This window comes from Echinops telfairi, unplaced genomic scaffold, assembly GCF_000313985.2.
Source record: "Echinops telfairi isolate 266 unplaced genomic scaffold, ASM31398v2 ScPeMD7_3533;HRSCAF=4204_0, whole genome shotgun sequence".
Classification (NCBI taxonomy): Eukaryota; Metazoa; Chordata; class Mammalia; order Afrosoricida; family Tenrecidae; genus Echinops; species Echinops telfairi.
Genome location: NW_022107431.1, coordinates 56932847 through 56957683, shown reverse-complemented (window position 1 = coordinate 56957683; position 24837 = coordinate 56932847). Strand labels below are relative to the sequence as shown.

The following is a 24837-nucleotide window of genomic DNA, read 5'->3' as shown; positions in this document are numbered from 1 at the left end:
TGTTTTGAAATGAAACAAACCCCTACAATCCAAGGAAGACCCTCTCTAAAATGGATTAATACAGTGATTACAACAACGGGCTCAAGCATCACATCAAATGTGAGGCTGGCATAGGCCTGGGCACACAGGGTCACAATGACTCAGAACTGACTGCACAGCAGCTAACGGCTACAGTCGAGGAAAAGCACAAGGAGACTATATGCAAATGAAGACGTGGACTTAGCCTTCATCAAGGATTCAACACACAGACAGCGAATGATAATATATGAATAAACTGACATACGTCGATGGAGTCCATAATTTTAAAAAATCCATACATCGTTTATGCTTCTTTATCTTTGAATAAACTTTCATGCATAACACAAAGACCTACTAGCAATGTCTCTTGTATTTCCAGCAGCACCTCAAGCTCAAACATGTCCAAACTGAAATCATTCTAAATTCTTTCCAACACTTTCCTATCTACCCAGTCATCGAAGCACACACGAAGGAGCAGACCAGTATTATTCTGTAGCACAGTCCCCACCTGTAGCCCCTCAACAACTTCATGTTAGAAAGCTTCATCTCATCTCCGTCTTCTCTGTCTCCAATGCTGGTCTTGGTTCGGATCTTCATCATTCACCATTGTAAACATTTTCAGAGTGTCCTAATTCACTTCCTTTTCTCTAATCTTGTCTTCCCTCCACAAGTCTTTTCTTCAGATTGAAAAGTGTAATTCTAGTTACATGATTCTCTCTTTATTAATTACTTGTCAATCGTGTCTTCATTGTGGTATACACAATGAAGCCAAAAATTCCTTAATCTCTTATACCCGTTTTCTTAACCTTGCCTACCGTTCAATCTTCCCCGGGTGGTACTGTTTCGCACAGGACACAGTCCAGTCAGAGTCATCTGACTGTGTTGTCCCCGTCTTGCCAGGCGGGGATACGCCTGGCTCTCTTCCTCCTTTTGACGCCCATCGCCTTCCGCATGCACCGGCCACTCGAGCCCAGTTTACGCATCTTTTCGACAAGCTCACGTGGGTCATTCTCCTCTGTGGAACCTTCCCTCATTTCCTTCCTCTCTTCTGTACACTCACAGAGTTTTATTATAATTCTTTGCTCACAAGCTCATTTTTCCTGCCAGATGGTAAGTTTCTAGAGGTAAAAAGATTGTGTGCTGTTCATCCTAAAACCACCACATCTCTATCTAGCTCTTGATATATGGAGGAGTAATTTAAAAGTGTGTATTTAGTGAGCAGCCATAATTTCTTTTTATAGATGACACAATATAACAGTTTACTGCCTATTCCTGATTATGCATAATTATATATCTATATTTACATATCTATCTACCTCCCCTCTATTAATCATGTGATAACATCTATTTTGTTGTTGTTGTTGTTGTATGAAAAGTGAAGAAGAAACGTGTGAGAGGGCTTCTGAAAATTCATGGAATAATCGCACTAACTTTTCATTTAATTTTTCCACAAACTTTTAAAAGTCTCTTCGTACTTCTCTTTGGATTCTTCCCTCAGACATCCTGTTAAAGAGAAGGGGAATTCCATTCTTTTTTTCTGTCCTGTCTCAAAAACCCAACCATTATGAACAGATTTGGAAATTAAAAAAAAAAAGATTTGATTCTAAGCTCTGACTGTTCCGGAGAGTAATTATGTATGTAGACGCACAAGCATGTTCTCCCGAGAAAACAAAAGTCCTGTGTAAGCTTCCTTATTTCACATCCTCACCAAACTCGCTGCAATCGGTCAATGCTGACTCATAGTGACCACCGTGTCTTTCGAGACTGTAACTGTTTTTAGGAGTACAAAGCCCTGGCTTTTTCATGTGAAGCTGCTGGTGGTTTTGAACTGCTGGCCATGAGGATTGCAGTCCATTGTGTAACTACTGCACCCCTGGATTGACCAACCCTTCTGTCTGCCATGTTTGGAAGGGCAGGAATAGTTCTATAGGGTTCTAGAGTCTAAACTTCGGACCCAACAGGGACATTCAATGCTGAGACCCTGACTTAGAGTGCTAGCCACTTATTTGTGTAGCAAAAGGAAACATTAGCATTTCTTCCCTGGAAAAAAAAATGCCCTGAATTAAACTGGAAACACTTTTTATGAGAATTGTAAGAACCCATGCCAATGGGACACTGTTGGGATTTGTCATTCTGGTTGAAACTGATTAGATAGCTGTACCTAGTGAAATGGTTTATAAGATTGAAATTGTGAAGCCAACCACATTTGAAAACCACTTCCACTGTCATATCCCCCTCTACATTTCTTACTATAATCGTTATGTGAGGAGTAGTCTTTAAAAAGCGTGTTCCAATGAAAAGAAAGAGAGGTTTTCCGATATGCTGGAGTGCTCCATTTCTTCAATATGCTGGATGCTCTTACAAAACACCACGTTCGCCCTGGTGGGCACAAAAGCCTTATCCCTTGCTCTAATGATGTGCTGGAAGATGCTGTCTGTGAAGTAGGAAGGCTACGTGGGAGGCAGTGAAAAAGATGCTTTGAACTAGAAAGAAACATAATAGAGCTTTAATACTTACAGCTGTCCTCTTCTTCAGTGATACATTTCACAACATAACAGGCGTAGATGAACCCTGCCAGCTGAAACAGAACAGAGGCGCTTTAGACATCAGGCAAACGCAATGGGAAAGCCCTTGCTGGGGGCCTGGCTTCGCCGAGGCAGGCAGTTTACACTTAGAGGCAGTGAGTTCCCAAACATCCCATCAGAAATGGATCTTGACCCCGTGTCAATTTGTGACTCAAGTAATGTTGCACTGCTTTATAAATAAACATATTGCTCTCTTTTTCTCTGACCTGTATTGCTGTGTAAACTTTGTTCATTGCAAGGCAATCAAACACAGGTTATATGAGGTGCAGAAAAACAAAAACTTTTATGACCATTCATTAATGAATTCATATTTGCATTTATGCCATTCAAATTCAAGTTTATGTTTCCTTAACCCAGAGCTTAAGAGTCTAAAATTGGATGGAAAAGGCTTTTAGGGAAACATATTACAGAGGTTTGTGTGTGTTTCATGGACTCTGAGATTTGGCACTGAAACAGGAACCAAAGTACAGGTAGATAGATGTAAGAGGACGTGTTACAGAAAGTGACGAGTTGGACACCTGCAAGTGAGGATTCTCACAATGCAATCGATCAGGATTGTCCACATTGCATCATCCCTTTTGAACTAATCTTCAAAAAGGTCTTTGTATTCAGGGGAGGCTCTCCTCCCTGAGATGAGTCCCTGTAGAGGAGTATAGTGAAGTCACTTGATATCTGTCCCCACAGACAGATTGATTTTATACTCATCACATCTGCATATTTTAGGCAAATTATGAGTACTGGTTGAAGTCAACAGCCAATAATTTCCTGATACATGAAAAAACTTAATCCTCCCCTAGATTAATATAGCTTGAAGACATACTACAATGATGAAGATTATTCACAATGAGATTAAGACAGGCACTGGCCTGGTCAAGTTTTGATCCCTTATGACAATATCTGGTGTGGGGCAATGGGGCTTCAAGCAGGGGGCTAAGCACACAGCAAAGAGAACTGCTGAGCTAAGCCTAATGAAGTTGTTTTTTATTTGCAGACAGATAGTCATCTTGCAGGAAGACATGAGCGGAGCAGCTCAGAGTCAAAGGGTAGGCATTTAATGAGTGCAGGACGATGGAGAGGTAAAGAGAGAGCCAGTTAACAAGAATACCAGAAATCTCTAACTTGGGTTTGAGGCAAAATGTGTGTCTTGGCAGATGCCACTTCATGGGATAGAGCCGAAGCTCTCTATTCCCGTAAGAGCTAGTCTGGGAAACCCAGAGTGGCAGTGCTTCTCTGTGCTAGCGAGTCCCGATGAGCCAGCATCCAGTCAGTGGCAGTGAGTTTGGCTGGGATCCGGAGACAGAAAAGGAAGCAGCCATGAAAAACAGATGGGGAAGAAGGTCCGGGCAATACATTATCCCAGTACCTTTGTTTATAGGTCCTGGGAGGGACATGTAACACATCACTCCCTTCTCTCAAATACACTATCTGAACCAGTCAGTACACATCATAGAGAACGGAGAAAGAAAGCACCCGACGATGTCGTATCAGAGTTAGTTTTATTTTCCCCATTAAAAAACTCTCATAGGACAATAATCACATTAGTATTTGTCTCTTGGGATCCTATGTTTCCATGGCCAGTGACAAGAGTGATACTAAATTAAACCCAAACTTACTGTCACTGAGTTCAGTCTAACTCAATTTATAGGACAGATTAGAACTAGCCCTGTGGATTTCTGAAGCTGCACATTTTTACAGAGCAGAAAACCTCATTATTCTCTTGTGAAGTAACTGGTGGTTTTGAACTGCTGACCTTGCAGCTAGCAGCCCAGAGAGTAACTCACCGCATCACTGGGTCTTTTAATAATATGGATAGTAAGAACCATTTCCTTACATACTAGAAGCATAGTTATCTGGGTTATTATTTTTAATTGGAACTCCCACCCCCCCTTTTTTTTAAAAACAGGATACAAGTTCAGAAACTCACCCTCATCACCACAGAGTAAACTGAAGCTCACAGTGATCGTATTGACCCTGATAGAACTGCCCCCCGTGGGTTTCCAAGACTATGACTCTTTAAAAAAATCATTTTATTGGGGGCTCGTACAATTCTTATCACAATCCATCCATCCATCCATTGTGTCAAGCACATATGTACATTTGTTGCCAGCATCATTCTCAAAACATTGGCTTTCTACTTGAGCCCTTAATATCAGCTCCTCATTTTTCCTCCTCCCTCTACCCTGCCCCCTCCCTCATGAACCCTTCATAATTCATAAATTATTATTTTGTCATATCTTACACTGTCTGATGTCTCCCCTCGCCTGTTTCTCTGTTGTCCATCCCCAAGGGAGGAGGTTATACATAGATTCTTGTAATTGGTTCCTCCTTTCCACCCCATATTCCCTTTACCCTCCAGGCATCGCCACTCTCACCACTGGTCCTGAAGGGGTCATCTGTCCTGGATTCCCTGTGTTTCCAGTTGCTATCTGTACCAGTGTACATCCTCTGATCTAGCCAGATTTGCAAGGTAGAATTGGGATCATGATAGTGGAGGGAGAGGAAACATTCAAGAACTAGAGAAAAGTTATATGTTTCATTGTTGCTACACTGCACCCTGACTGGCTCATCTCCTCCCCACAACCCTTCAGTAAAGGGGTGTCCAGTTGCTTACCGATGGGCTTTGAGTCTCCACTCTGCACTCACCCTCATTTACAATGATATGATTTTTTGTTCTGATGATGCCTGATACCTGATCCTTTTGACACCTTGTGGTCACAAAAGCTGATGTGCTTCTTCCATGTGGGCTTTGTTGCTTCTTAGCTAGATGGCTGCTTGTTTATCTTCAAGTTTTTAAGACCCCAGATGCTATATCTTTTGATAACTGGGCACCATTACCTTTCTTCACCACCTTAGCTTATGCATACGTTTGTCTTCAGTGATCCTATCGGGAAGGTGGGTACTGACTGATATGATTTTCTGTTCTTTGATGCCTGATACCTGGTCCCTTCTACACCTCATGGTCACACAGGCTGGTGTGCTTCTTAGATGTGGGCTTTGATGCTTTTGAGCTAGATGGCTGCTTGTTTATCTGCAAGCCTTTAAGAATCCAGGTGCTATATTTTTTGATAGCCGGGCACCATGAGCTTTCTTCACCACATTTGCTTATGTACACATTTGTCTTCAGCGATTGTGTCGGGAAGGTGTGCCTCATGGAATGCCAATTTAATAGAATGTGTTCTTGCATTGAGTAAGTACTTGAGTGGAGGTCCAATGCAAGGCTGTTACTCTTTACAAGAATAGAAAGCCTTATTTTTCCCTGGTGGAGCAGCTGGTGGTTTCAAATTGCTGACCTTGAGGTTAGCAACCCAATCCATAACCTCTAAGCCATCATGGCCTCTTCTTACCTCTCCTGTCCTATAGGGTCGCTATGCATCAGAATTGACTCGATGGCAAAAAACTGGATATTAGGTAAAGGCTGCCTTCTCTGATTTGGCTTTAGCAAAGATTTTGATTTGACCAAGCCAAATTACACAAAGATAGGGACATTTTCATTGGTTTGAGAAAAATAGAGGCCACCCTCGCATTACTTCTTACCCCTTTATCCTGCAACTAACACATCACGCCTCCATACAACAAAACAAAAACAAACCATTTTAAAGCTGTCATATATACTTGAGTATAAGCCAACCCGAATATCAGCCAAGGCACCTAATTTTACCACAAAAACTGCATTAAAAATGTGCTGAAAAACTTGGCTTATACACGAGTATATACGGTATACTACTTTGGAAGCAAATTGTGAAGCCATTCTTCCAAGACACCTTTGGGTAGCTTCTTCTGGAACCAATGAGAAAGGTCACATCACTGTGGGCTGCGTTCCCGTGGCTTCTTTCTCCTTGGTGTCTGCACGCAGGTGGGGCTCGGTAAAGCCGGGGCTCTGGGTCTGGTCAAACTCGGGCCTCTGGCTCCAGTTCTTCCCGGACATTCAGTCCCTTTAGGCCTGGCTACATGCTATCGATTCCTCTTCGATAGGTTCTTCTTTTTGACACCAAATAAAGATCACTGCACTATTTATAAAGCACCCTCCCCCCCTAATCAGAGCATTTCTTTTGATTATTACTCATCATTTCATTACCTTGAGATAAAAATTTCAGTAGAAAGCATTGATGCATTTGGAGTTTAGGGCTAGTAAATTTAAACTTCTCATTAAAATGTCACTAGCTTCCCGATTATTAACTGCAGCCTCCCAGAATGCAACCAGGCATTCTATTCTGCTTACCAGTGATCTTTTAATTGCATTCGGTAGCACCCCTTAACTATCTGGGGAGCTCCTTTGATATAAAAGTAAATCCTGCTGCATTTCATTACAAAAGCTTGCTGATTAAGAGAACTTTAGCTTTTAAATTGGTCACCTTTAAACACAAATAGAAATTTGTTTTCCCCAAATTAATCAAGATTCATAAACCTCTGCTACCTTCCATTTTTTTCAGCACCATATAAGCTTCTAATTTAATTTTAACTCCCTAATACCAATTTATAAAATTTACCAACAGAAAAGGGGGTTCGAGTTTTTTTGTTTTTTTTTTTGTATTCTGAATGCTTTCTATAATGTGCAACTCTGCTAATTACTACCAGGACTTCAAAATTGATTAACCCGTTTTTCCAAACTACATTACTCTTGACATTTTGTCTTCATTGTGGGAAATAATGTGCAATTTGGGGTGTTGTCACAGCATCCCTGACCTCTACCTCCTAGATGCCAATAGCAGCACACCCGCTCTAGGCTAGATGACCACAGATGGCTGCAGACAGGGCAAAATATCCCTGAGGAGGCCCAATGTCCAGCTCCCCTAAGGCCACTGCATCGAACACAATCTTAACCCCAGTGAGTATGCAGTCTTGCATCAGGAATATACATATACTGTAATTGTAATTAGAAGTAGATTAAAGTAGCTGCCAGAAGAAATGAAGACATATGAAAGGCTATGAAGTGCCAAGTAGTAAGCTGGGTATGGTCACAATTGAACGATCCTTATACCACCCATGGGAAAGCATGTCATTCCCATTTTTGATGCTGTGAGGTTCTCTGGCCCCGGTTGTTTCCAAAAGAGTCTATCCACTGTTGAAGCCAATGTTACTTTACTTAATGCAGTTTAAAATTTACAACTTGCTCCACTGTTCTGAGGCAAACAGGTTGTATGCAGATGTCACCTGAGCGGATCAGATAGCTCTGAAAGTCTTCTCTTATTTGCCTCATTGTGAGTGGTTAAAAAACTAGGCCCTGCTATCCGATTGGTCACCTGAAATACCCTGAGACTAGACCAAGACTTGACCTTACTGTTCTGTTTGCTTGCCCATGGTCAACAATTATTTCCCGGGGTTATCTTAAAATTTGTGTTAATGTAAAACATCATTACGTGACTTTTCAAGTATAAACCCCAAAGCAGTAGGTTTGTATTCTCTATGTATTTGGACTTCAAACAGGACACCAGCAAGAGAGGCTGCTTTGATGTTGGTCTCCTCACTGGGGCCACCTGCTAATAATCTTCTCTTTTCCCCTCTAAATTGCAGTTAGTGAATTGACTCTGCTGCTCCATGGTATGTATCAAGCTGCATGAGGGGTAACTGTTCTGGGAGAAGATAATGCTTCCATGCGTGGACTGTGTAGGCCTCTCACTAAAGTCATGGAAGTAAAGGCTTTATAGGTCAACTAAGACCACGATCTAAGTAAGGTTGTTGGGTGTGCACCAAATTGCAAATCATCATACCATTCTTCCACACATATGCTTAAGAAGCATCCTATCAGACAGGGGAAAAAGTTTTTTGTGGCATATAGACCGTTTTGATGTGACACAACCTTAGTTCCCTGTCTAGCCTCATTGTCTGTCCCTTCTGTCCTCTGCATTTACTGTAGGGTGGGCACGTTGCCAGATTACAGAAACCAGGTGGATTAGAAAGATTCTCAGTTTTATTTTCACGTGCCTGGGAAAGGAGAAGGGGGGGGAATCTTTCTTCCAAATGCCGGTCTCCCTGTCACTTTGCTCTCACAGGGAACGCACAAGCGGAGTGCAATGGTCCTTTCAGACAGATATTAACAAAGGTCTTGTGTGACAGAGCTTCCATTACTTAGGGACCCTAAATCTCAAGAAAACAGGTCAGGCGTACAGGCCCTGGCCCTTCTGAGGGGAGGGACACTATCACAAGATAGTCTGTGAGACAAGAGAGATGGGGTGTAGCGCAGGGTAATAGCGATGGAGGAATTCTAGCAAAGTTACATCTAAACAAAGATTAGTTTTCTCCTAACTACATTATATTTCTATCAAAATAAAAGCAGATTGACTCTTCAGTCCGCTCCTTATCACATTGATACAATCCACTATCAGGTGACTTTCAGGTTATTAGCTGTTATTAAGTGGTTTTCCTCCTCTGCTCTTTAACTTATTTCCCTATTCTAGTTCTAAAGCATGGGAATATCTTTCCACACCACTGGAGTTTCTCCCTCTCTCCCTCACACTGCCACGGGATTGATTCCACCTGATAATAACCCTGCAGGACAGGGTAGAACTGTCCTTGTGCGTTTCCGAGACCATAACTCTTTATGGGAGGCGAAAGCCCCATCTTTCTTCTGTGGAGTGGTTGGTATTTTCGAATTGCAGATCCTTCAGATCACCACCCAATGCATCATCCTCCCCCACCCCAGAATGCCTGACCCCCAGACCTTGGACTCAAGGCACCCCTTAAGATTGAATCAAGGTTTTGCCTCTGCTGGATCTGTTCCCAGGTAAGGTTGTAGGATGGCACTTTTGGGATTTTACCTTGGAAGAGGGGAGGCTTTTGAGATGGAAGAATGAGGAGAGATCTGTGAATTCTTTTAAACAGAGCACAGACGATATGGATGAAGTGCAGTGGGGAAGAACACCCCTGTTCAATGGACGTTAGACCACATACAGTGGAGAAATGGGACATCAGAAGACAAGGGCAGCCCAAGTTGTTAAAGTAGATGTGAGCACTAGGATTAAAATAATTATTTACGCTGTTTTTTATTGAAGGATGTCTAGAATAATATGTTCTAGTTCAGTGCTTTCAACTTGATTCCAACCCAGAGCCACGCCATGCACACAGAACAAAATAGTTCTGGTCCTGCATCACCGTCGCCATGGGTCTTGTTTTCCCTCCCAACAGTTTTACTGCCATGTAACTCACGTATTACACAATTTACCAGTTCAATCACATCAAGAAGAGTTGTACAGTCATCTCCACAAATAGATTAAGAATGTTTAATTCATTCTTCTACTCCTCATTATTAACTCCACATTTCCCCGCAACCTTGCCTGCCACACTCCCCGGGAACCATTACTCCAGTGATGTTTGAGCGCATTGCTGCAACCACTGTGTCGCTCCACCTTGTCGAGGGTCTTCCTCCTTTGCACTGCATCTCCGCTTCCTCCAGCATTACAGGCCCATCGTCAGGGGCTGGCCTCTCCTGATAACATGCCCAAAGCACACGACAGGGAGTCTTGTCGTCCCTGCTTCTAAGGAGCATGCTGACTGTGCTTCTGAGTCCAGGGTCTTTTTTGGAACCTTAATTCACATGCACTCTCAGTCTTCAGCACTTGGAAGAGACCTGGTACATCAGGTTTACCCAATGCAATATGTCCTTGTGTCTCCTGACTGCTGCTTCCATGAGCACTGATTGTGGATCTAAGAAATATGAAATTCTTGGCAACTTCAACCTTTTTGCCAATTATGATGTAACCTTTGTGAGGATTTTGCCAATTATGATGTCCAGTTGTGAGGATTTAAATCTTTACATTGAGTTGCAGTCTCTCCTGAAGGCTGCAACCTGGACCTTCATCAGCAAATGCTTCAAATCTTCTTCATTTTCAGCAAGCAAGGTTGTGCCATTTGCATATTGAAGGTTGTTAATAAGCCTTCCTCCAATCCGGATTCCGATGACTGCTTCTTCATTGAGTCCAACTTTTTGTGTTATTTGCTCGGCATACGGATTGAATGAGTAGAGTGAGAGAATACAACCCTGATATCCACCTTTACTGATTTAAAACCATGAAGTAGTCTCTTGTTAAATTTACAAAACTGCCTCTTGATTCATGGGCAGGTTCTGCATGAGCACAATGAAATGTTGTGGAAATCTCATTCTTCTCGAGGCTATTCATAGTTTGTTATGGTCCACATAGATGTCTTTTTAAGAATAATATAAAAAGTGGCATTATCACACAATGTGATAAAACACATGGGATAAAACAGAATATTCCTGTTGTTTTAGACTTTGGCATTGAAAGTAGAACTAAGCGTTAATCTCATTTTCTTCGTCTTTCACCTTTGCATATCTAATATGATTTGCTCACTTCTAATTCACCTGATAAGGAATTACAAATCATTTTGCTATCATTATTGACAGAATGGAAATTCTATTTTCTCTCTGTAAGTAAATGAGATTAAAAATCTCTTTTGTAGCCACAAACCAAGTTACATATGAAGAATGTATGTTGGACTTCTGTTTCCGAGAACTTGGAGCCAGCGTATTTGCCCTTACTCCATGGTGATGGGCTGTGGTGTGCCCACCTCAAAGCATGTATTGAACTTGGGAAACATATCCTGGACCTTATGCCTCTGGATACAGGGTTTCTCTTGTTATGTTGTGGTATTAGGTCAAACTGAACCAGGTAAGTTCTGCACCTAATCATTTCTAAGTAAAACATTGTGCACAGATACAGAGACAGACAAAGGAGGAATATGTCACATGAAGACAGATATACAGACAAGCTCAGGAGTGCAAAGAACTACCATGTCTCCCAGAAGCTAGACTTGATAAAGGACCTCCCTCCAGAGCCACACTCTGAATCTGGACTTCCCGCCTCCTGAACTGTGAGGAGTTACATTTCTGTTCTTTCAAGGCACGTACTTGTAGCATTTTTCGTTTTTCATCGGTTAAATATAGCAAACTACAATACCCTCCCATTGAGTGCAACTCGAGACTATATACGAAACCAGTGTAGGGCAGACTGGCTCAGGACCTTAAGTCTCAAGAAAGGAAGTGGGCAAGAGGTCTCTGTTTTTCAGGGTTTCTTTAAACCTCATATAGCCCGAATCTAGACCTGCAGAAGCTGCAACCTAATAGGCAGAGGCTAATAAAAAGTCCCAACAGAAGCCTGCTGTCTCTAGTCAAAGCAACAGGAAAGGGAAACCCAGTAAGTCAGAACACTTTTAGACAGTGACCTATGGCCCAACTCTTTACCACATCAGCAAAGGTCAAGTGGGGAGCCTAGAATTCTACACTTGTCAGGCTGTGGTATGAGGAAAACTTAGTAGGAAGCTGAACTTCCATTCTCTCCCTCTTAGTGCCAGGGAATCTGTACTAGTTCCCCCACTCTGAAGTAAGAAGGCACCCCTTCTTTCCCCACTAGAGTCACATTAGAAAAGGAGTCCAGCCATTCCCATCCTGGCAGTTAGTAACGAAGCCGCGTCCACCCTGAGGTGTCAATAGTAACAAGCTAGGGATCAGAAATAAGCAACCTCAGTGGAGGCTGATGGGAACAAGGGTTTCTACTCCTTTCCAGCTATAGTGAGAAGCTTTTATCTGCAAGGATATTAGTACAGGATGAGTGGGCAACCTGGACTTTTTACCCACCTGGCAGTAAGGATGCAGCGCCCCACATTCTCCAAAAAGGGGCATCAGAGGAAGCCAGCTAAAAAAAGTTTGAATAGGATTCAGCGTCTCATAACACAAACATGCAACTTTCCAGTGAAAATTACCATTCCCGGAATCAGGAAGGTCTCCAACCAAATGCAACCACAAAATCCATAGATGCTAACACCAATAGGCAGAGGCATGAGACTGATCTCACACAGGTTCTAAAGCTGGCATTCTAAAATATTTCAAAAATCACTTACAGACACAGGAAACATAAATAACAATAACAAATGGGAAATCTCAGCACAGAAATAGAAGACATAAAGAAGACCTAAGTGAAAATTTTAAATTACAAAAGAGTTACTGAAATAAAGGCCTCGCTGATGAAATAAGCTGAGGTATGGAGTAGGCCGAAGAGAACCCTGGGTTGTGGAAGCTAGAACAATGACTCAGTCGGAGTAACAGAGACAATAGACACCCACTCAAATGAACAGAGCCTCAAAAGACCACCGGGAGTTTAACAGACGACCCAACCTTCATGAAGTCGGAGTCTCAGAGGGAGAGAAGAAGGGGACCAGAGACGGACGTGAAGAAAGAACAGCTGAACACAACCCAAACCTGTATAGTCACGGAACAGTGAGCCCAGAGCATGATAAGCCCAAAGAGATTAACATCAAAATAGATCATAAATACACAGCCAATACGTCGATGACAGGCTACCGCAAGCCTACATAGAGTTTCTGAGGCTGTCAATAATAACGAGCAGAGAGGCTCGTCTTTCTCCTGTCAAGCTGCTGGTGGGTTTGGACAATTGACCTCGTGGTTAGCTTACCCAACAGCACCACGAGGGCTCCTTTTAAGATACACCATGGTAACCCTGAAAACCAAAGGAAAATACAAAATCTTGAGAGCAGAGAGAGTCATTTATTTGTGTATAACTTTTCTAGAAAGTGTTTGGAGGGTGCTATAGCAAAGTGTGGTGAACAAAGCAGATGGTGCCTGGCTATCAGTCGGGACAGTTCTGGGTCATACAGGCTTGCATTCCACCAAAGAGCCATCTCCGTGAGTAGTCAACTAAGACCACATGGAAGAAGCATACCAACTTGTGTGATCCACAGAGGACAATAACAAAATCCAAATATGACAAAGGGAAAAGTATCGGAGCTTAAATTATGAACACCCAGATTTGTAGAAGGCTATGGAGGAGGGGGAGCCCAAAGCCCATCTTCAGAGTATTTAGTCAGATTAAACCTCTGGATTACCCTCTCTAGCCACACGCAGGGGTCTCAAACAGCTTTACTATCAGATAGAGATCATGGTAAGCTTGATTATACTGGACCAAACTTGATACCTGGCCAGTTGACCTCCCTCTTGACCCAATCTGCATTTTTTCTAGGCTCAAGTATTTTTTACTTGATCCATGAACAAAATTCCTTCCCTGGCATTTTAAATATTGACCGTGGTCTTTTCTTACTTACTCATTATTTGTATTTTTATCTTTATGGTATTATTTTATTTTTGCCACTTTAATTTGTTTTTGTTTCTATTGTTTCTATTGGGTTTCCCAGTTTATGAAGCACCTAAGGAGTAGATGTATAGAGATAATAACTTATGCAAGGTTTATAGGGGATGTGGGAGTCAGGGGTGGGAGATAGGGAGGGTGAGAGGATTTGGGGAGCAAACAATGAATGTGGGAGAAGGGAGAGCACTAGAATTGATTGTGATAATACTACTTATTTAAAAAGTGAGTTAACCATGAAAAGTTTACCATATGTGAATACAATATCAAGAAAACCACGGGACAAACCCTGAGAAACACACTTGACCAATGGCTACCAGAGGTGAAGCGTAAAGAGTAATGGTGTAGGGGCACTGAGTTTATGTCAATAGTGGTAGAATGATTTTGAAAAGGAGATCAATAGTGGCTATACAGTATGAAGAGTATAATCAATAACACTGATTTATACAAGTAGCAATTGTGGAATTGGAGAATGTTCTGATGTGTATATTTCTGCCTCAATTAGAAAAAACAATAATTATATGAATAATATTGACAAGGAAGAAGAAAATGTTCTGGGATTGAATATGATATAATTGTACAACTCTTCTTTATGTGATTGAATTATAGATTTGAATGGCATGTGGTTGTACTTTTATGTGTGCCATCATTGTCAGTATTTCCATTTGTTTCCCCTCTATTTTATCTGGACTCCTCTGCTGTGTCCCTCTTAGGAATGGTTGATAGTGGTACCTGGGCACCATCTAGTTCACTGGTTCTCAACCTGTGGGTAGTGACCCCCTTGGGGGTCGAATGACCCTTTCACAGGGGTTGCCTAATTCATAACAGCAGCAAAATTAAAGTGATGAAGTAGCAATAAAGATAATTTTATGGTTAGGGGTCTCCACTACATGAGGAACTGTATTAAAGGGTCACAGCATTAGGAAGGTTGAGAACCACTGATCTAATTTTTCTGTTACGTAGGTAGGTGAGTCTGGACTCATATAGAACATAGGTTCTCAAAACTTATTTGACCTACTTTCCCCTTCTCAGAAAAGAAAAAAAAAGTTACTCAGCACCCCCATGGCAATTAAAAACTTAAATACTATATCCCATAATCCAGGACAAAATGTAGTATCTGCTTTGTTAGTTCCAGGATCATTCCAATGCTCACTATGGGGCAGTACTGGCCACTTTGGGAACACTGATGAAGCCTATTAGTCATGTGGATTATTAATCCTAGAGATCAGTTGCTCCTTTGTTCTCTGGCTTCCTTCTTTCTCTTGTGCTGCATGTGCAGAGACCAACAGTTGTATTGTAGGTCATCGCGCAAAGGTGTTACTTACCACACTAGAATGTATAATATTATTTTTGTGAGTGTGTTAGAGTTATGTTAACTAGGCCAATAGGAACATCTGGGATTTATCGGGTAGCAGTTTGATTGGAGGACAAAGAGATAAGTGGCTCTGCAAGGCCCGCCCCTATCTTTCTTGCTCTCTGGTGCTCAGACCAGGGTGCTGCTGCTTTAGCTAGTTTTCTGCCTCAACCTGCGTGCTACACCATCTGTGGGCCCAGCCAACCCATGGATCATGTACTAGAACATGAGGTGCCTTTGAGACCTGCTTGGCCACACTGCTGGTGAGAACATCACTTGAGCTTGAGGCTGGTGGATCCTGTTGCCTTGCATTGCTTGAGTTTGGTATCCCATCCAGGCCTGCTTTACTAAGCTTCAGAGCTACTGACTCTTGCTGACTCACTCTGCTGCTTACTGCCTGTGGGAAGACTCTGCTTGCCTTGCCTGAGGGAGGACTCCCCTGTCTGCTTCCTTGACCTAGGACCCAGCAGCCCACATGAGTTGAAGGATTTCCAGTATATTAACTGTTCCATGAGAGTGAGTTGAACTGAGCCCTCTGTACTGCTGTGTGGACTAATAAGCTCTTCTATTCCTTCTCGCTGTATAGATACATCCATATATATAATCATAAGTGTCCTGGTTTTGTTTCTCTAGAACTCTGCCTAACAGTGAGTTACAACATGCTGATTGACTGAGTTTCCTCCTGGACTATGATCCTCAAATCCAATAACCCAGACTTCTAAGAGATTTGGTTTGATAGTATCCTCAATTTATTTCCCCTATATACTTTATTTTCTATATAATATACATGCAACAGATACAATATGCATACATATATATTTGCCTAAAGAAGCACTTATACATGTGTATATAAATATTAATATGTAGTAGCCTAAACATATATGAAGGGTCTTCAAAAAGGTTGTGGAAAAATATTTAAAAATAAAATGAAAAGATAATGGAATTTTTCCAGGAACTTTTTTGAAGTTCTCTAGTATATGCTTAAGTATCTTTCTATGGAACCATACAAATAGTTTGTCTGTTTATTTTGGTTGTTATTGCTGTTTTGCAAATGTCTACTACTTGTGACTTGTGACAAAATTGTCCCTTATTCTTGAGTACTTCTTAGTGTCATTTTTACCATGGTATAGTTCTGATCTTACCTACAACTGAAACAAACAAGGTCTACTCTCTAGAAAGTGACTCTCCATGTGTTCCCTTCTGACTGCTGGCAACCACCGGAGAAGGAGATGATGTTGTTTTCTGTATCTAGACCTACTCTTGTCTCTTTATCACTGTAAGGTCAGGCAGTATTTGTCCTTTAGCAGTTGACTTATTTCACTCAGCACAGCATTCTACAGATTCATCCACATTAGAAAATGTTCTGAGAACACCTCAATATTTTAATTGCATAGTATTTCATTGTGTGTATGCACCATACATTATGTATTCATTCATTTTCTGATAAGCAGTTAGGTTATCTTCATCTTTTTCCTCACTATTGTAACGCTCACAATAGACCAGCCAAACTCACTGCCATTGTGATCTACAGACCAGAGAATGCCAGCCCGTGTGTAACCTCTATGCCACCTGGACGTCTGCTGCAATGCACACAGGTGTCCAAATATCTGCTTCTGCCAGTGCTCTTAGTTCTCCAGGATCTGCACCAACGAGGGGTGGCTGGATCACAGGGTATTTATATAAAATTCCGGAAATTCAAACATTATAGAAATGGAGAACAGATTAGTCGTTGGCAGTTTAGACAGGAGTGAATTTTGAGGGGAAGTGAATGTGGGAAACCCCCCCCCCCCAAAAAAAAAAGGCAACAGGAAGCATTCCTATTGTATTGGGATGTGTTTATCCTGCCTATACCGCTGAGTTGGCTTTGACTTGATGGCAATGAGAGTGTTTTCTTCTCGTTTTGTATATCCATGTCAATATCCCGATAGTGATATTGTTTGAATTGTAAGATGGTACCATTTAGAGAAACAACATTTACATGTTATCTATAATGATCTCACAATAATAATTTTAGTTAAAACTGTTTTATGTTCAAGGCGAGTTTGCTATGTTCCACCATTGCTTTGTCAGCTTGCTGTCATGTGGTGGCCTGTGTGCTGCTGTGTGAAGCCCTCAGGAGCATCATTCATTAATAAAGTAAAGGTCATTTAAAAGCCGGGAAAGAAAGAAAAGATCAAAATGGATGTCAGAAGAGACTCTGAAACTTTCCCTTAGTTGTAGAGTAGCTAAGGCAAGTGGAAGAAATGATGAAATCACAGAGCTGAGCAGAAGATTCCAAAGGGCAGCTTAAGAAGATCAAGTAAAATAATATAAAGAAATGTACATAGGCCTAGAGTGAGAAAATCCTCAGCAAATCTGTAACTGAAAGAACTCACACAAAAATTCAAGCCTCCAGTGGCAATATAGAAAGATCCTATAGGAAAAATATGTAATGTTGTAGGAAGCATCAAAAGACAATTGCAAGAATGCACAGAGTCTGTACCCAAAAGAACTATAACATTTTCGACCATTTCAGGAGGTTGCATATAAGCACGAACCAATGATACTGAAAGAAGTTCAAGATGCACTGAAGGCATTAGCCAAAAGCAAGGATACAGGAAATGATGGAATACCAATTGAAATCTTTCAACATGCTGATGAAGCACTGGAAGCACTTAATTTGTCTATGCCAGGAAATTGGGAAGATAGCTATTTGGCCAACTGATTGGAAGAGATCCATATTTGTAACCATTCCCAAGAAAGGTGACCCAACAGAATGCTTAAATTACAGAACAATATCATTGATTGCACGTGTAAGTAAAAATTTCCTGAAAATCATCCAATAACAGTTGCAGCAGTACACTGACAGGGAGAATGTTAGTCTTGATTGATTAGAGGAACAAATTCAAAGGCACTCATATGTGTATAAAAAGAGCTTTATATAAAAGAGTAATTATACATTAAGAAAATATCCCAGCCCAGTCAAGATCACGTACATAAGTCCAAAATTAGCCCATATGTCCAATACTAGTCCATACATTCCTCTTTCGAGGAATCACACAGCCATGAAATCATGTTGAATGCAGGAAGATCACAGGTCAGTGAGTGGAAAGTCTTGTGGATCCAGTGGCAGTGTAGGCATCTCAGTGCGCAGGGGTCTCCACGTGGCTCCTCCAGCTCCCAGGGCTCTGGCTGCATCAGTATAGGTCCATCAGACTTGTCATCAGGGAGTGAGTGTGTGTCCCACCTCCAGCAAGCTATTTATCTCCTTAGTGCCTCCAAATGAGGTCATCAAGCGGAGACCTGATTGACAGGCTAAATTCTATCCCTTCACTATCAAGTCTCAAATTGACAACAGATTATGTAAACTACCACAGGGTATTACCAGAGGTTCAGGCTGAATTCAGAAAAGGATGTGGAACAAGGGATATCATTGCTGATGCCAAATAGATTCTGGCTGAAAACCGAGAATACCAGAAATATGCTTACTTTTGTTTTATTGAATATGCAAATGCACTCGACTCTGTGGACCACAACCAGTGATTGATAACTTTGAGAAGAATGAGGATTCCAGAACAGCTCATTGTCCTTCTGTGGAATTGTACATGGATCAAGTTCCATGTATTTTGAATGAACAATATAAGAGACTACTGCCTGGTTTAGAATCAGGAAAGGTGTGCACCACTGTGTATCCTCTCATTGTACTTATTCAAACTATTTACTGAGTAAATAATTCGAGATGCTGGATTATATGAAAAAGGATCAGAGTACTATTTATTAACAACTGGCCATATGCAGATGACACAACGCTGCTTGCTGAAAGTGAGGAGGACATGAAGCACTTGCTGATGGAGATCAAGGAGTGCAGTCTTCAGTCTGGATTATAACTCAATGTAAAGAAAATTAAAATCTCCACAATTCAACCACTAAGTAACACCACAATAAGTTATTAAACACATTGTCGATTATTTCATCTTGCTTGGATCCAGGAGCGGTGCTCATGGAGAGGCATTTGAGAGATCAAAAGATGCTTTGCTCTGTTTGCATTGCATTGCAGACGACTTCCTTAGAGTCCTGTGGTCAGGAAAGACCCATCTCTGGAGAAGGACCTCATGCTTGGTAAAGTGCAGTGGTGGTGAAAAGCGGAAGGCCTTTTACAAGATGGATTGACACTGTAGCAATGGGCTCGAACATGAGAATAATGGCGAGGATATTGCAGGGCCAGGCGATATTGTATTTTGTTCACAGGACAGCTAAGTCAGAACCTACTACATGGCTACTAATAACAAACACATTATTTAGGTTTAAAAAACGTTTTGCCTTATCACTAAGAAAAGTTTAGATATGCTCAAAAGGGATATATTTAACCATCTCCTTGATACAAAGATATTTTAATTTGGAGCCTTAAAACCAACATAGAAGTCCACAATGGCTTTTGATTGTGTTATAAAAGAGTCATTATTCAACACTTTATAACTGGAGGTAAAGACACAAACATTGTTTTTTAACTCCAGAGTTAGCTCACATTCTCAAAGAAATTAGTTCCATGTTTCATGTAAATCAGGTCACCTGTGTGTCAGGTTGGATTTTTAGAGAAGCAGAACCAGTGACCCTTGTATGTGCTGTACACAGAAAGAGATTCAGATCAGGAAATGGCAAGCCCACTTATAGAATTAGCTAAGTCCAGTCTGGTTCCAGTGCGGCTTCTCCTGGTTGCTGGAAGCCAATGATGAATCAGAGACAGCAGGGGGTACAGGTTGGTGGCTGCAGAGATCTTAAGTACACCAACCGACCTAATCTACCATTGTCAGTCTGTTGACAGCTCCTGGGACAGGCAGGGCCACCAGAGGAGATCAAAGAACCAGACACAAGAGCCAGCTCAAGTGGATGGTGCAGGGTCAAAGAGGAATCAACTCCGCTCAATCTCTCTCTGTCTCTCTTATGGAAATAGGCTTGTGACTCCAAGGAGGTGTCAGCAGGCTGCAACTCAATTGATAGGTGGGGCTCTACCCAGGAGTGTCTAGTTGACATAAGCCCTAACCATCACAACCTGGTTTGGGTCTGCATGACTCACTTACAGGCTATCAAACCAGGCATCCTGTAACATGACTTGGAACAGAAGGATGACATGTACTCCCAACATACAGGTTTAAATTGCAGGTGATTTTTGATTGCTCTTTTTCCATCCTATCATTTACATAATTGAGATAGTCTCAGCAAAGGATTCCAATAGAATCATTTCAGTTTTATTAATGAAGGCCTTTCATAGGACATGTTTTATTACATGGGCCGATGGGACAGGACAACATCTTTGTTATCCACCAGATGCTGCTGCTTCTGTCCTGTTTCACAGACTGGACTTCAAGGGAGCAGGTTGAAAATCTCCACCAGTGCAAAGAATCCAGGTGCAGTTACGAACCTGCAATAACTCATGGGGGATTGTCACCGGGGCTATTGTGAGCATTCACAGCCTACTGGGTTGGAAACGCTTTTCAGAGGATCAGAAAATATCTTAATACCAGCCTTTAGGTATTGTGATGCATCATCAAGCATGACTGCATTAAACTCCTTTGAAAAGATTAAATAAAGCTAGACGTCCATGTAGACTGGTATAATCTATTTAAAACCGGGAAGTGGACTGAGCCAAATGCTAGCTGTTTCTGGCTTGAGTAATCATTTCCTTTATACACTGGCCTCTGGAGGCTGGTAAATTTCGCTAGGCCAAATTTACCAAAAACGTACTTGAATTCAAATGGTTAGGATGTCTACGTGAAATTGGCAGAAGAGAAAAATTTCAGGCAGAGTGAAGATGCCTTATAAAATTCAAATGTCATCCCTGCTAATACCTCTTTTATAGTAAGTTTTAAAGATCAGATTAGTTTTAGGAACTGCACCGAGAGCAGTATAAGCATTCGGTCCCTGTGCCCATTGGAAAGTCAGTTTAGAAAAAGAAAAGACTGATCTAGTGCAATAGAAATGCCATAAGATACCTTTAGCATTAGAGGCAGGAGACACACATGGAATCCTCAACCCAAACTGTGCATGGAAAGTACCTGGAACATTTGAGAAACAATCTATAAAGAAGCTAATAAACAAACTAAGTTTCAGATTATGTGTAAGTATAGTTTCATAGTGCTGCTGTAACACAAATACCATAAGTATTTTGACTTTAAAGATGAAAGATTTTTCTCATGTTTTTCCAGAGCAGTTGAAGAGGTTAGAATCGGAGTTGATTTGATGGCAATCAATCAGAGGCTAGACTGTGGAATTCAGGGTACGGTTCTAGGGCAGTGGTTCTCACCCAAGTGGGTCGCAACCCCGTTGGGCGTTGAAAGACCCTTCCACAGGGGTCACCCAATTCATAACAGTAGCAAAATTATAGTTATGAAGTAGCAACGAAAATAATTTTATGGTTGGGGGTCACCACCATCTGAGGAACTGTATGAAAGGGTCGTGGCATGAGGAAGGTTGAGAACCACACTTCTAGGGGGAGGTACTTCCTTGTTTACTCTAACTTTCAGTAGATGTTGCAATCCTGGGAATTTTGGGGCTTGAAGATTCACCTGCCTCAATCCACAGATAACATCTGTCTTTCACCTGTGGTTTTGTCTGTTGTCACCAGGTTGGGCCTTATGTAGAACAGAAGGACACACTGCCTGGCACTGCTGTGCCATCCCCACAACGGTTGCTATGTTTGAAACCATTGTTGAAGCCACTGTGTTCATTCATCTCCTTGAAGATCTTCTGCTTTTTTGGTTGTTGTTGACCTTATACTTCACCAAGCATGACGTGCTTCTCCAGGGGCTGGTTCCTCCTAACATGTCCAAAGAACATGAGCTCAACTGTCTAAGGATCAACCTGGCTGTACTTCTAAGACTTGCTAGTTTTCTGTCGATCCATGGTAGATTCAATGTTCCTTGACAACACCATCATTCAAAGGCACTGAGTCTTCTTTGAGAAGAGCCCTGTTGGCACAGAGAGGGAGTCTTGGGCTGCTAGGTTAGGTCAAAGCCACCAGCTTCTCTGCAGGAGAAAGACGAGGCTTTCTACTCCCATAAAGAGTTACAGTCTTGAAGACCCACAGGGGCAGGGCAACCCTGCCTAAAGGTCCCCTATGATTGGGAACCAACTATGTGGCAGTGAGATTTTTAAAAAAATTCTTCATCACTATATCTTATTCATCTAATTTTCATATAGTTATGAGGCAATTTAAATATGGCTTGATTCAGTTGTATCTTAAACTTCAAAATGCTAAGTAAACACTGAAAACTCCAATTTTTCATCTATCATGATGTGGCTTAATTCGTTCAGTTGGAGAATTTTGGTTTTCTTTATGTTGCGGTGTAATCCATACTGAAGGTTGTAGTTTTTGTCATCAGTAAGTACTTCAAGACTTCCTCACTTTCAGTAAGCAAGGTTGTGTCATCTGCATATCGCAGTTTACTAGTGAATCTTCCCCCAATCCTGACACAGCATTCTTCTTTATGGAGTCCGGCTTCCTGGATTATTTGTTCAGCATGCAGATTGAATAGGTATGCTGGACAGATACAACCTGAGGCACACCTTTCCTAAGTTAAACCATGCAGTGTGTCCTTGTTCCGTTTTAGTGACTCTTGGTCCATGTGCAGGTTTTGCATGAGCACAATTGTTTTAAAATTCCTATTAGAAATATTGTCCATAATTACATCTGACCCACACAATCTGTACCTAACCCACTTAGAAGAAAATCTCAGAAGTGACTAGATTTAGGACATACCTATACTGTTGCAATCTCATTGGCATACCAAGAAAACCCTGTTTCTAAACAGATTTACATCCATAGGTATAGAAATTAAGATCTCAAAATGTTAGTTTGAAGGGTTAAAATTTAATCCATGAATAGTAATATTCAATAGGGCTCTGACTTATTTATAATGAGTCACGGAATAGAAAGCACAATTCACAAATGGTCATTGAAATGTAAACAACACATACAGTTCTATAGAATTTCTGAACAAAATTCATAATATTTTTGTAAGTAAATGGTACATGTTTTCTCTGAGATAATAATAGGGAAACCAAAGCAAAGTAAATTGTACAAAAATCAGAAGAGATACAAAAGGAAATTAGCCTGATCTTAGGTATGCCCCATTAATGCCCTTGGAGGGAAAATGATCCCTCTTGTGACAACATTATGCAAATGAGGCCAGATATCCCCGAAAGAGACTAGAAGGGGTCCTTATTCGATCAGGATGTTAGTTGCAAAATAACTGGCCTTAACTATGTGCCTTATTTTAAAAATGCATTTAAATTATATGAACATTTATTTATTTTTCAGAGACACTACTTTAGAGATTAGACTTTGAGAATTTGTCTCCTGTGCTTTGAGCATGTTCTCAGAAGAGATCAGTCCCTGGAAAAGAACATCATGCCTGGTGAAGAAAAGGAAGACGGTCAAGGAGCTAGATTAACACAGGGCTGCAACCATGGGCCAAACATCACAATGACTGTGAGGAGGGCACCGGACTGGGGCAGTGTTTTATGCTGCTGTGCATAGGGTAACTGATTCATTGACCCCTGTCAACAGCCATAGACTAGGCAATAAGGAAAATGTAGAACTCACAAAACATCTAGGACTTCAGAAAATACTTTAACACTATTTCAAGAAGTGAGCAATAAGACAACATCACCAAAATATAAAGACTGTGTATCTATACTTGGTTAATGTTCAGAACTCTGAAATTAACAATGATGGGGATCAGTTTCACAATGGAAGGCAGTTTCAGTGGTCATGTTCAGGGGTCCCACTTTATGTCCTGTTCCATAGGACAATTTCTGAGGAGGGAAAACAAGGATAAGCAGAAATAAAAAAAGTTTATAAAAAGTATTTCAAATACAATCCTAGGGGAAAGACAAAAATGATACGATGGTCTAATTCTGTAATCACATGGGTTGCCTAAATAAGACATGTAACCTTCAGTCATATGAGGAGAGTTACTGCATCCATAGCAGCAGAGGTGAGCAGTCTGGCCTCTTCTGGGCTCTTCAAATAGTAGCTGAAGAACTATTTTCAGTGCTGAAACCATCACTGTTGAAGATGCACAGAATTGTTACCACTCTCTCAAGGAGGTTAGAAGAATGAAATTAAGGGTTTAAAAAAAAGTCTAGCTCATACAATGTTCTCTAGCTCAGAAGCATCAACGGCCCCATGGAAGTAGCACACCAGCCTGTCTGACCACGAGGTACAGAGGGACCAGTTATCAGACATCAAAGAACTGAAAATCAGATCAGTGGGTGCCCACCTTCCTGATATGATCACTAAAGACAAATGTGTGCATAAGCAAAGGTGGTAAAGAAAGATGATGGTGCCTGGTTATCAAAAGATATAGCGTCTGGGGTCTTAAAGGCTGGAAGATAAACTAGCGGCCAACTAGCTCAGAAGCAACAAAGCCCACATGGAAGAAGCATACCAGCATGTGTGATCACGAGTTGTCGAAGGGATCAGGTATCAAGCATCAAAGAACAAAAAATATCATTGTAAAGGTGGGTGAGTGCAGAGTGGAGACTCAAAGCCCATTGGTAGGCAACTGGACTCCCCCTCGCTCAAGGGTTGAGGGGAGGAGATGAGCCAATCAGGGTGCAGGGCAGCAACGATGAAACATACAACTTTCCTCTAGTTCTTAAATGCTTCCTCCCCCCCACTATAGACCAGAGGATGTACATTGGTACCGATAGCAACTGGAAACACAGGGAATCCAGGACAGATGACTCCTTCAGGACCAGTGGTGAGAGGGGCGAGGCCTGGAGGGTG

The 24837-nt window shown here is 41.5% G+C and overlaps 1 protein-coding gene across 1 annotated transcript in view; it reads right to left on the bottom strand.

The window, feature by feature from the left end:
- Nucleotides 1-24837, bottom strand: part of NKAIN2 (sodium/potassium transporting ATPase interacting 2) — a 1260554-nt gene that overhangs the window by 31685 nt on the left and 1204032 nt on the right. The window contains exon 5 of the mRNA XM_030886723.2: nt 2536-2596. Coding sequence (XP_030742583.2) covers nt 2536-2596 — 61 coding nt within the window. The remainder of the gene's footprint in view (nt 1-2535; nt 2597-24837) is intronic.